The sequence below is a fragment of the Lactuca serriola genome, chromosome 2 (genome assembly GCF_051521515.1).
Source record: "Lactuca serriola cultivar US96UC23 chromosome 2, Lser_US96UC23_V15, whole genome shotgun sequence".
In the NCBI taxonomy this organism is placed as follows: domain Eukaryota; kingdom Viridiplantae; phylum Streptophyta; class Magnoliopsida; order Asterales; family Asteraceae; genus Lactuca; species Lactuca serriola.
Genome location: NC_136409.1, coordinates 226,672,155 through 226,685,467, shown reverse-complemented (window position 1 = coordinate 226,685,467; position 13,313 = coordinate 226,672,155). Strand labels below are relative to the sequence as shown.

The 13,313-nt window shown below is 37.2% G+C and overlaps 1 protein-coding gene and 1 long non-coding RNA gene across 2 annotated transcripts; both read left to right on the top strand.

Annotated features, from left to right (window-relative positions):
• The first annotated feature begins 4,754 nt into the window (after window positions 1-4,754).
• On the top strand, window positions 4,755-6,513 carry LOC145090841 (uncharacterized). The gene is made up of 4 exons (XR_013701779.1): window positions 4,755-5,237; window positions 5,489-5,522; window positions 5,640-5,776; window positions 6,161-6,513. It is a non-coding gene; the product is annotated as an uncharacterized LOC145090841 (long non-coding RNA).
• A 3,753-nt stretch (window positions 6,514-10,266) lies between these two features.
• LOC145090840 (uncharacterized) lies at window positions 10,267-11,959 on the top strand. Its single transcript, XM_079028900.1, has 4 exons — window positions 10,267-10,446; window positions 10,528-10,899; window positions 11,084-11,341; window positions 11,448-11,959. Exons 1-4 carry the CDS (start codon window positions 10,405-10,407, stop codon window positions 11,763-11,765), a joined length of 990 nt encoding a protein of 329 aa, XP_078885026.1. The 5' UTR covers window positions 10,267-10,404; the 3' UTR covers window positions 11,766-11,959.
• Window positions 11,960-13,313: the final 1,354 nt, after the last annotated feature.

Genomic DNA, 13,313 nt, shown 5'->3' with positions numbered 1-13,313 from the left:
AACCCCATCACGCAGGATCTCACGAATCCTCGCATCCCGCTCGCTCGTGCTCGTCCGATCGATAACCTTCGACGACACTGATCCACCCGGAACTCGCTCTCCAGCTCCCGATCCTGATCCGGATCCACTATCATCATGCCTCGAGATCTCCATAACGAAGACACCCTACCAATCTCAGACACTTCCCAAAATCCTGGGATCCAACTCTCGCAACCCTACCCTAGAGACCATGGTTTCCCTGATACGCGTATGGGTCCTGTGCTTTCAGTAGTACGGGCCCATACTACCTTCCACACCTACCCATATTTGTATGAAGTACTACCACAATACCCTAGGGAACATGCATAACAACTATCAACCCTCACCACTAGAGGAACACTGAGAACATCCCATAAGGGACCCTAGGCTACAGGCATCACATATCAGGCAACATTATCATGAATTCCTGAAGATCCCTAGCCTAACTCTAGCATGCTGTTCTATCAAGCTCAAATAAACAAATATCATGTATGGTATCTTGGGGTTACTTACTGGCTCCGGCTGATCGTACCTCCGCGTTCTCCTTTTACCAAATTTGAAAACCATTTTAATTTCTCATTTTAAAATCCTCCTCGATTTGAGACTGGAGTCACACGAATGTTTCCCCAATTCACTCAAACCAAGGCTCTGATACCAACTTGTAACGTCCAAAAATTTTGAAACAATTAAAACTTTTCAAAAACCACTCATTTTAATAACGTTGTTACAAAAAGGTTTTCAATACATTATTTAACAAAGTATTTTCCCAGGTTCATATCATAAAACACCAACGTGAGGAACGGTACGATCACGCCTTTGCCTTGCCACAGACTCTTGAGAACCTGAAACATAAAACCACAACTGTAAGCCCGAAAGCTTAGTGAGATACCCCCAGAATACCAACCACATATACGCCTTTCCAGGCCCTGACCTTCCGGTCCATGTGTCTTAGGGGACTTCCGTCCCTGCTGGGTAAACCTTCCGGTCCTACCCACGCCGACCTTCCGGTCCATCACACAACATAATCGCCTTCCGGCCCATAACATATTGTCTTCCGGCCCATAACATATCGCCTTCCGGCCCATAAGCATAAAATGCATATATAAAATAACAAACAATCATATAGCAGTTCATAGACAACAATCGATCAACAGATCACATATCATAGCATTACTCTAACAAGATACCGGTCTAGCCGGTCACTATCATAACATTACCCTATGAATCAGTCAACATACTAAATGCATACATACGCCTTTCCAGGCCATGACCTTCCGGTCCACATAATAATGCCTTCCGGCCTGTAACATATAATGCCTTCCGGCCTGTAACATATAATGACAACTACCCGGATTTCCATCCGGTAAAAAGGGTCGGCCTTGGTGCCATAAACCCTAGCGATATAGTGAGGATAACTCACCTCGAAACTGCCGACTGAACAGATAGCTCAAGCTGCTCCGATCACTGATATGATCTCCACCTCTGGATAGCCACCAATGCACTGAACTCAAACGATAAACAACAATTACCAAAATACCCCTGGAACCACTGGTCAATCCTTGGTCGAAGACAAGGTCAAAGTCAACCCCTGACTGACCCTACTCGCCGAGTCAACCCTAAGACTCGCCGAGTCCCCATGCTCAGAACTTCACTCAACCCGCGACCTAACTCGCCGAGTCACCCCAAGACTCGCCGAGTTCGACCACTCTGAGTCCACTCGCCCTTAACTCACCGATCCCTTAAGATTCCCTTCCTACACGTCGAGTATCCCCTTTTTACTCGACGAGTTTCTCCTGGAAGAATCGCGGGGCCACCCCGACTCAACTCGCCGAGTCTGAAGAACAACTCGACGAGTCCCAGTTATTCTTCAAGCTACTCGCCGAGTCTGTTCATCGGACTCGGCGAGTCCATGCCATGCAACCGCTCAAACTGCCTTCTAAGGTCAGAACTGCTCCGACCATTCATAAGTCTGGCCTTCCTAGACTGATCCACCACGTAAGGTCCTCATTTCAGTGCTCATGATACACCCCATGATTCATAATTCACATTTTGACCTAAGGCATAAGGATTCCAATCCAAAGCCTTCATCAATTCCCGAAATGCACAGGCATGGGACATTCTGGACCTACAAAGGTCCCAATACAGGGTTACAATCGTTTGGGGGACTAGGGTAATATTCAATCTAGTCACAAAAGGGGTTCCATAAACCCTAATTCCATGACACATCAACATAGCAGAGCATAACTCGAATTCTTACCTGAATAATGTGCCCTTTGTGTCCCCAAATCCTCAGAACGTGACTCCCTTGCTGTTCCTTTAGCCAAGCCCTTCTCTTCCTTGCACAACAACTCTTCCAAGATCAACAATGGCCCTTAAACTTTGCTCCAGATGCACCCAATCGATTTAGGGTTCTTCTCAGAAGGCTAAAATGAACAATGACGGCCAATAAGTGCCTCTTATACGTCCCAAACCTGAACGGTTAGGGTTTTCGCTAAACAGCGCAGACTCGACGAGTCCATATCTGGACTCGTCGAGTCCAGTCGCGAACCCGCGACCCGGTCTGCGATCCTACTCGGCGAGTCTAGGCTCCAACTCGCCGAGTCCCCTCTTAAAACACCCCCAAAATCATAATTATATCAATATTTGGAATTCCGGGCTGTTACACCAATGAACCTGGGGCCTAACTTGCCCCCTTCCGGAACCTAATGACACCCTTCCAGGGTGACACTTCAGGAGGACCATATCACCTACCTGAAACTCCAAGTCAGAACTCCTCCTATCGGCGTAAATCTTCTGCCGACTCTGAGCAGTCTGGAGCCGGATATGAACCTGTTGTATCAACTCTGTGGTCTTACGTACCACCTTTGTGCTCCCCATGACTCTCTGATCGACCTCGCCCCAACAGATTGGGGTCCTACACTTCCTCCCGTAGAGCATCTCAAAGGGAGGCCGGTTTATACTGGAGTGGTAACTGTTGTTATACGGAAATTCCGCTAATGGAAGGTACATATCCCAACTGCCACCAAAATCTAGGACACATGCCCGAAGCATGTCCTCGAGAGTCTGAATCGTCCTCTCGCTCTGCCCGTCCGTCTGAGGGTGGAAAGCGATGCTGAAAAGGAGACGAGTCCCCATCTCGTCATGGAACCGCTTCCAAAACCTGGAAGTGAACCGGACGTCTCGATCTGATACTACTGAAACAGGCACTCCATGACGTGCCACAACCTCTCGCACATAAATATTGGCTAACTTCTCGGCCGGTATACTCTCCTGGATCGGTACGAAATACGTGCTCTTGGTCAACCGAACCACTATGACCCAAATCGAGTCAACTCCACGTGCAGTCCTCGGAAGCTTAGTAACGAAATCTATGGTGATATCCTCCCATTTTCACAAGGGAATGTCTAATGGCTGCATCTTGCCGTGGGGTCTTTGGTGCTCTGCCTTGACCTTCCTGCAGACCAGGCATCTCTCCACGTACCAAACTACGTCCCGCTTCATGCAGGGCCACCAATAATCAGGTCGAAGATCTCTGTACATCTTCGTCACCCCTGGGTAGATGGAGAACCGAGACTTGTGGGCCTCATCCGTCAACACCTGTCGTACTCCTCCCCAGTACGACACCCAAACTCTCCCATGAAGGGTCAACAATCCTCGACTGTCATAATCGAACGAAGCTACTCGGCCCACGATCCTCTCACACTTCTGTCTCTCCTCCTTTAGGCCCTCAACCTGTGCCTCTCTAATTTGCTCCAACAATGGAGTAATCACTATCATCCTCAGAAATATATCCCTAATCGGGGCCGACATCGCCTTGCGGCTCAGGGCATTAGCCACTACGTTGGCCTTGCCCGGATGATAAAGGATCTCACAATCGTAGTCCTTTACAACATCTAACCACCAACACTGCCTCATGTTTAGATTCGGTTGATCCATGAGGTACCGCAGGCTCTTTTGATCTATGTAAATGGTACAACGAACCCATAGAGGTAATGTCTCCAAATCTGAGGGCGAACACCACTACCCCCAACTCTAAATCGTGTGTCGGATAGTTAGCCTCGTGAGGCTTCAACTGTCTAGGGGCATAAGCTATCACATGCCCTCGCTGCATCAACACTGCTTCTATACCTGTGATCGAAGCATCACAGTAGACTACGAAGTCATCCATTCCCACTGGCAGGGTAAGAATCGGTGCCTCACAAAATCTTTGCCTGAGGGTCTCAAATGCTACCTGCTGCTCAGGCCCCCAACGAAATGCCACCGACTTCCTGGTCAATCGAGTGAGCGGAACTGCTATCTTGGAAAAATCCTGGATGAATCTCCTGTAGTACCTTTCCAAACCTAGGAAGCTCTGAATCTTAAATGGAGACCTCGGGACCTCCCACTGCATCACAGCCTCTATCTTTGCCGGATCTACTAGTATACCTGTCCTTCTTCTTCACAAATAGGATCGGGGCTCCCTATGGCGTTACATAATCAAAAATATCAAAAAATGACATGTGTCCAAGTTAGTGAAAGAGTGACATGTGACAAAATTATTTTCATCTATTAAGGAGGATTAGGTGTAAAACTCGTGTAATACACGAGTTGATTAAAAAAAGATTAAATATCAAAATTTAAATAATAAATATTTTTTAATATAAAATTTTGAAATAAGAAATGAAAAACATATTAATTGCAATTTATTATTAATAATATGCTCAATTCCTTTAATTAACACATTTTTGGTGAGGAGTTTCAAGGGTGTGATGATTTTATTTTGTTTATTACTGCAAAATTATCTTTTTCGAAAGGAATATGGACATGCACTGCCAATTTAAGCATCTCACATGAATTACATGTGTAATAAAATACTTGAATACTCCACCAATAATTTCTTCTTTTTTCTTTCTTAATGAAAAATATTTTAATTTTGTTGGTTTTGTGTTGCAGGCCTTGCCAAAGCAGCAATCATTGGTTACCTGAGTTATACACGTTTCAGACTTTCTGTAACGGTCAGCATACGCAGTTACCCGAATCAATTGGTTGGAACGCTAATCGACCGTTCCTGAAATAAACTCATATGCAAATTTTCGTGAAATCAAATCAACATTTTGGCTTTCCGAGCATTTAAGAGTTTGAGTTTGAGTATGATTAGAGGGGAAATTGCTTAGTCTGCCGTTCGGAAAATGGAATATATTTGTCCGGAGAAACAACTTAGAGAAATTACATTCATCAAGGTTCTTTATTCCGTATTTATTTGTTGGCATTTTTTATTGGTTCAAGGTTATAGTTCAACCGAATGGTTTTTGTTTTTCATCATCTAGAACAACTAAAAGATTTAGAATACTTAAGTATAGTCTAATTTTACTTATATATTCAACGAAGCTGACAAGAAGCTTGCTTAAAGGCATAACAGCAGATGATATCAGCACAGTTCATGTTAGTTCACATTTCTAATTAATGTTATTTGTTATAATTATTCATGCAGGATACTTCTACTACTCTACACCAATTTCATTCAGGTATCTCTTTCAATTAGTTAATTATAGTCTAATTGGCAAATTACATGTAACGAATGTGTTTGGGATAATCAAATACATGTGATGAATAGTCATATTTGTATCTTCAATCACTGCAAGGAATGCAAATGGGTATGAACATCATCAGCCCTACAATTGGAATTCTCAAATCAAGGCAAATGGGTCTCTTGCTCTCTCTCAACAAAGGATACACCAGGGGAAAATCAGACCACAATTGGCCCAACAAAATGCAACCAGTAAGTAATTTTTGATTATATATTAAAGGGGTTGTTTAAGTATGTAGCTCTGGGTTGGCCGTGTGCTTAAAGAAATTGATTATTATCTTTGACACTAATATTAGATTTATTATAGTTGGTTAGTTAACTATCAATAAAGTATGCTTAGAATGTTTTTAACACATTGCTTATTGAATTTTTGCTAAAGTGAATTGTGTTCATAAGTTCACAATTGAATGTTTTAACGTTTATAAAATTAATTATGTATTGATATTTCATATACTTTTAGCCATTAAATGTTGACAAATATTGCTAATCCACCGAATTTTAACCGGTAATTAGCTTAAAACACCCAAATTGTACAAATATTTGCCAAGTTGACACAATTTTCTTATTGTTTTGCAGACTCATAAAATAAGTAAATTGAAAGTATGATGATAGAATTGGAGATACATATGCAGACTTCAGGAACATACTTGCTCTGTTGCAGCAGGTGATGGATAGGGGTGATTACAATATTAAGGTTATACTTTTGCTTTGTTTTTACTTTTGTAGATGGTGTCATTGGAGCTTTAAGGTCTGAATTGAGTTTTTTTTCTGTGAACATTCTAACATTCATTAATTATGTATCTTTCATGTTGTGTTTCTTTTATTTTGTGTTTCTTTTCATTTTTAGACCAAAAAAGAAACACACTGGAATTGGGGTTTGAAAGAATTGTAATCTATCACGTTTTTATAAATGGAATTTCTATTTCTGATATGGTGATGTAATTTGTCAGTGGAATTGGAGTTTGACAGAATTGTAAATCTGAATATTCCTGTTTTTTTTTTTTTTTCAAATTCTTTGGTGTAAGGAGAAGTTGCAAGAGAGGGTGGTCGTGAATTTTCTCATAAGGGTATTCACAAGGGTAAAAGGATGTTCATTTGATTGGAAAAACCAACATTGAAGGATTCCGGAAAAACTGGCTTCCGACCCCCGCAAAGCGGGGGACACTTTTCTAGTTATTTATTAATAAATTGTCATTTGTCAAATTTGAAGTAAATGCCTAGCTATTTTACTCACAAAATTATATAAAAATTGCATACTAACTACAAGGTGTAAAACCCGTGTATTACATGTGTTGATTAAAAAAAGGTTAAATATCAAAATTTAAATAATAAATATTTTTTTAAATAAAATTTTGAAATTATGAATGAAAAACATATTAATTGCAATTTATTATTATATTTAATACTTTACATATATAAGTATAAGTATTATGTGATTTTAATTTTAAAAATTAAAAAAATCAAAAAATTGACATGTCGATATTATTTTATTTTAAATAAATCAAAAAATAATAAGTGTCAAACCTTATGAGAAATTGACATATAATAAAAATAATCTTTATTTATTACAGTACATTTGTCAAAATATGACAGTTGTCACTATTTCATATGGATATGAATAAAATAAAGAAGGATATTTAATTTATATGTATTAGGGATTACATTGACTATATATTCAATTTATATATAAAAGGTATTTAGGGATTACATTGAAGACTTCTATGTTAATAACAATACTATAGTATATATGGAAACGCAATGCAGAAACTATATATATCAAATATATGTACGGAAAGTAAGATAACATTGAATACTAATATAATACTCGCTAATACTACGCACACAGCAGCAGCAAGACTCCTGAAAACTTTCAAGCTAAAAAAAAAAAAAGAAAAAAAAAAAACTGAGGTTAGCAACATTGACTTTCACAAATTATTTATTTAATCGTACAATGTGCTTTCCCAGAACCTGTCGTTCCAAACATTGATATTTTTTTGGTTCTAATATGGGAGTAATATATAAAAGATACATTTGAAAGTTTAATCCGGGTTTTTTTTTTTTTTTTTTTTTTTTTTTTTTTTTTTTTTTTTTTAAATTTCGCATGTGATTGTGGCCTTGAGACCTCTATGTAGAAATGGGATTCTATACTGCATGTCGAAATGAATAATATATATCCAGGTGTGTAACAGTCTAAGTATGTGTGTATACATAACACCAGTGATTCAGTTCGTGTGTGTGTTGGCGATCTTTTCAGTTATTTTTCTTCAATGCATATGGTCTCTATCCTGATTTTTATCTGGTCCATGTGTCATCAAACTGTTCTTAATAATAATAATAATACATCTACTGCATGTGTAAATAGCTAGGAATAAGGTTTGATCTTGGCTGTTACTTCAATTTGGAGTTGTAGCTGTTTGAATTCTTGATTTGATGTTGATTAGCCGGGACTACAACCATAAGTTCTTAAATCAAAAGCACCTACATCTATTCAAACAGGTAATATGATAATCGAACATTGTTTACTTATGCATAAATTAACACAATCAAAGAGTGTAAGCTTGATAACGTTATAAATCATTTTGGTCGAAATTAATCTGTCTTAATACTTTGGTTAATAATAACTATATATCAATAAGTTTGTGTTTGGCTAGAACCTAGAAGACTAACATGAAAAAAATGGTTTCGGCCACAATCAAAAATATATATGGACCTTTTCTAAAGCTTAATATGTACCATATGTCATGTTTAATTGAATAATTAATTTCTGGTTATTATTCCGTATTCAGCTCTAGTTTATAATATGTTGTGGTTGTGTCATGACAACATTTAAAATCAATCTTGTTTTTTATTCCAAACTAGGTTGTAACTAATGTGTTATACAGTTTGACAAAAAAAATAATAATAAAATAAACAAATTATTTAATCATATAATTGCAAAGATCATGAGTTGACTTACTAAACGATGTCGTAATTAACCAAAAAGTCCTGAGCTTTTCTTTGTAACAAAACGTCATGATGAGTTGATGACTTATACTGAACGTTGTTGAGTAATCAAACAACCGATCTGAAAATTAACAACCATTGGGAACCATTAAATTAGCATAATTAATATGTTCATAGTCTATATGTGCTTAAACATATATAAATGAAACAAAATGGATTGTTAACGAACAAAATTGGTCTCATGTTGGTTTAATTTTCTTAATTTGTAACCTCAATATTTGATTGCTCAACATCATGCTACTCTTTAGGGATGAAAGTGGGTCAAAACCCGGACCGGATGGACTCGGACCCGGAAAACCTGGAACCGGTTAATGAGATTTTATAGAACCAGAAACCGGACCGGTATATAGGAACCGGTTCCGGTTCGGTTCTGGGTATAGTTCCGGGTAAAGTAAGTCTAGAACCGGAAAACCCGGAAACATCAAAGTGGATAGGTTGGAACCGGATAAAGTGGGTTTAGAACCGGAAAACCCGAAAAAACCGGAATTTTTTGGTAATTACTTACTACTTAGTGGGTTGAACTTTGCAAATTTTCATATTGATATCCCGATTTTGGGGGACTGTAATTTATTGAATACGAAACCACAATTAACAAAATTAGAGTCTAAAATCATGTACAAACTCTAAAATACACTCTGGAAAAACCTGCATGTCAATCCGACTTTAAACGAATGAGATATGTTTGTGTTAATATTTTCACATAATACAAAGTACAAAAACAAATAGCTGAAAAGTTGAAAATTTTCAGTTTTGATATCCCGATATCGAAAGACTGTAAATCATTGAATGTTAAACCAAAAATGACAAAATTATAGTCTAAACTTATGTACAAACTGTAAACTAGAAGTTGGAAAAAACCACATGTCCATCCGACTTCAAACGAATTAGATATGCATGTTTTAAAACTTTCACCGAATACAAAAAAACTAAAAAACTAAAAACTTTCAGCTTTGATATCTCGACTTTTGAGGACTGTAAGTCAATGAATATAAAACTAAAAATGACAAATTTATAGTCTAGAATCATGTACAAACTCTAAACTACATGTTGGAAAAAACCGTATGTCAATTGGAGTTGAAACGAACAAGATATGCATCTTGTAAACGTTTCACAAAAACCGGTTCTGGCCCTAAAAGTGGTTCCGGTTCCAAAAACCGGTTCCGGATTTTAGACCCGGTTTACCCAGAACCGATGGACCCAAACCCGGATAAAGCCAATTTTTAAACCCAGAACCAGACCCGGTTCTATATATTCCGGTTTTAACGGGTCCGGTTCCGGTTCCGGTTTTCCGGTTCTAAATCTCATCCCTACTACTCTTCATGTAATGTTTGTTAAACGATTGGGTAAAGTAAAAATCACGATTGGGTAAAGTAAAAATCGCGGAACGAATATGTTGTAGGTTGTGTTCTTGCCCCAACATTTTTTCTTTGATTTTTGTACATGTGATAATTTTTCTATAATACACAAAATTTTCGTGTAAACTACCAAAAAAAAAAAAAAAAAAAAAAAGTCTCTTTCTTGAGGATAAAAAAGTCTGATCAACAAGGGAGAGGGGTTGGCGGCTTGAAGTAATTGGTTTGAGACATTCAAACTTAAATAAATGAAGGATAAGCTAGAAGATATATGTATGGCATTGCTCCTTTTACATTAACAATTTTAATTTTTAAGTAGCAGGCATTCAGGCAAGGCAATTGACTGAACCATTTTCCCTATAAATAGCAACAGCTAGCGAAAACAAATTCACATCGTTCCACTGCTTCTGCTATAAACCCAAACACAACACCCTAATTATAAGTCTAACCCACAACACAACTACTATGGTGAAGGCTATTAGAGTTCCTGAGCACGGTGGTCCTGAGGTCAACGTTCCCCTCCTTTACATTGTTTCTTTCTTTCTTTAATTGAATAAAGACTAATGGTGCTAGTTTCTGTATTTACAGGTGTTGAAATGGGAAAATGTTGAAGTCCCAGATCCAAAAGAGGGAGAAATCAGGTTGAAGCAGAAGGCAATTGGTCTAAATTTCTTGGATGTGTATATGCGTCAAGGTCTGCACAATACGTCTCCACCCTTGCCATATACCCCAGGTATGGAAGGAGCCGGAGTTGTAACAGCGGTGGGTCCCGGAGTAACCAGCTGCAAAGTTGGAGACGTCGTGGCTTACGCTAGCTTGCAGGTGGGTGGTTATGCCCAAGAGAGAATACTTTCGGCAGATCAAGCGGTGCCTGTTCCTTCTTCTGTTGATCCCGTTGAAGCAGCTGCCGTCATTTTTAAGGGTCTCACTGCTCATGTCTTGATTCATAAAGGCTTTAAGGTAGGTAACACATTGATCAATTAAATCTTGATTTAAAAGTTGCTTAACATATAGTATAATATTCAGTATTATAATGAAACTGTGAGTTTTCCTTTTCCATATATATATATATATATATATATATATATATATATATATATATATATATATATATATATATATATATATATATATATATATACAGGTTGAACGTGGACATACGATATTGGTACATGCAGCGGCAGGTGGAGTCGGATATTTGGTTTGTCAATGGGCAAGTGCCATTGGAGCCACCGTCATCGGAACAGTGTCTACCAAGGAGAAGGCTGAACAGGCGAAAGAAGATGGATGTGAGCATGTGATTCTTTACCAAGATGAGGACTTTATGGAACGTGTGATGGAGATAACATCAGACAAAGGAGTGGATGCAGTCTATGATTCCGTCGGGAAAGACACCTTCGAGGTACGTACGTAGTTTTTAATATGTTAATTCCAATTAATTTGTAAATCATGTAATTATATAGCGATGATAAAACGTACATGTGTCATGTGTGTGTTTTGAAATAAAGGGATCGTTGGCATGCTTAAAGTTTGGTGGATCCATGGTGCTTTTCGGGTTGGCATCAGGTGAACCAGAACCTGTACGTGTTTCTCAGATTGCCTTAAAATCACTCAACTTTACGTTTTCATCAATTGCGCACTACACGGATGAAGATCGAGATGCGATGCGTGTTGCTGCTGAAGAGCTGTTTGTAAATGTTGCAAAAGGAGTGTTGAGGGTTCGTGTTAATCACAAATATCCTCTATCTTTAGCAAGCCAAGCTCATGCTGCTATTGAGACTCGAAAAACAACGGGTTCAGTGGTGTTGATTCCAGGCGATGAGTGATCTAGTGCTTTAGGTTTTTATGTATATATCCGCCCTTTGTTATTTCTGTTGTCATAGTTATATATACTCTTTATTGTTGAATCCTACCACATCAAGTTGTATAGGAGTTAAATAAGGTGTACTTGAATGGACTGTAGATGATGATACTAAGTGGAGTTTGAATTATTATTAAATGTTTCAATAAAAAAAGAATAATATGGTCATTAAGATTGAATTAGTGTTAATGGGTTGTTAATGTTAACAGTACAGTTACATATATATACTTAGTAGATGATGCGTCAATGATGCGAGAATCCATATAACTCTAACCCCAAGTTCCATTATTCCATAGGACTAAATTATATCACGAACAACAAATATTATGGGGTTATAGGAACAATGCCGTATCAATGGATTCAAAAAATGAAAGGAAGTGATTTAGGATATATGATATTAAAATGACAATATTATCACACTAATTTTTTTTTAAGGATATATGAGTCAAATTACATAACATTTATTTAAGACATTACTACATTTTTCAGAAAATATTTACTCAAACTAATTTTAAAAATTTATTAAAAGAAATAAAATAAAACAACTAATATTCAAATTAATACATTTTGATGCAAAAGAAAGATTTTGATTTTATACTTTAAGAAATCAGGAATTTATAGTGCAACAAAATTATTCTTTAAGAATGTATTTTCATTTTAAATGATAAATAATGATTAATAATTATATTTATTATTAAAAAAAATACAAGAATGGGAAAAATTACATTTATTATTAGAAAATACAATTAAAATTTGTTAAGAACTACATTTATTCTTAAATAATACCACTAACATGATTAGAAATCAAATAAAAACATCAAAACCAAACAAAAACACTAATATATGTTAAATGACTTTGTTTTGGTAAAAAATCGACTAAGTAGATATTAACTAATTTGTATGAGAGGTTGTGGTGTTATTTGTAGAGTGATTATCGAAACTAGTACAAGATTGTACAAGTGGTTTACAAGGAAAACCTTTAATTCTTGCTAGGATCTCCGACACAAAACCTTGGAAGGTGATAATGATCACCTTCCTTGGTTAATTTTATTGATTAAACGACTGATTACATAAATGAAAGTAAGCAAACGAGTACAAGTATTGCAGTGAGTCTAGATGTGTGTAATATGGAAAATACATGTGTATTTATAGTCAAGTCTAAGTAAGAATAAGTCCAATATTCACTAGATCCTCTCGAATAAAAATGAACATGTTGGTTTGACTTGGAAGTCTCGGGTATTTTGCATGATTGAAACGTTTCTTCGTTGAGAATAAGTCTTATGTTGATTAATTCTACACATGTGAGAAAAAGACTATAAATTATATCTGTTAGAAATGTAAGGAAGTAAAATGGTCAGGAGCCTGAGATATGTTCGGGATCTTGAAAGTTCTTGAAGATCGAGATCCTGAATAGGGTTGAGGATCTTGGTCCTAACAATTGCCTCTAAATTATACCTGCGAAATATTTAATTTAAAATCTAAATATTTAAAGGTATAATTTAAATAAAAAAGA

Coding starts and splice junctions, on each gene's coding strand:
- LOC145090840 (XM_079028900.1), top strand. CDS start 10,405: ATGGTGAAGGCTATTAGAGTTCCTGAGCACGGTGGTCCTGAG. Junction 10,447..10,527: donor CTGAGCACGGTGGTCCTGAG/GTCAACGTTCCC, acceptor CTGTATTTACAG/GTGTTGAAATGGGAAAATGT. Junction 11,342..11,447: donor TCGGGAAAGACACCTTCGAG/GTACGTACGTAG, acceptor TTTGAAATAAAG/GGATCGTTGGCATGCTTAAA.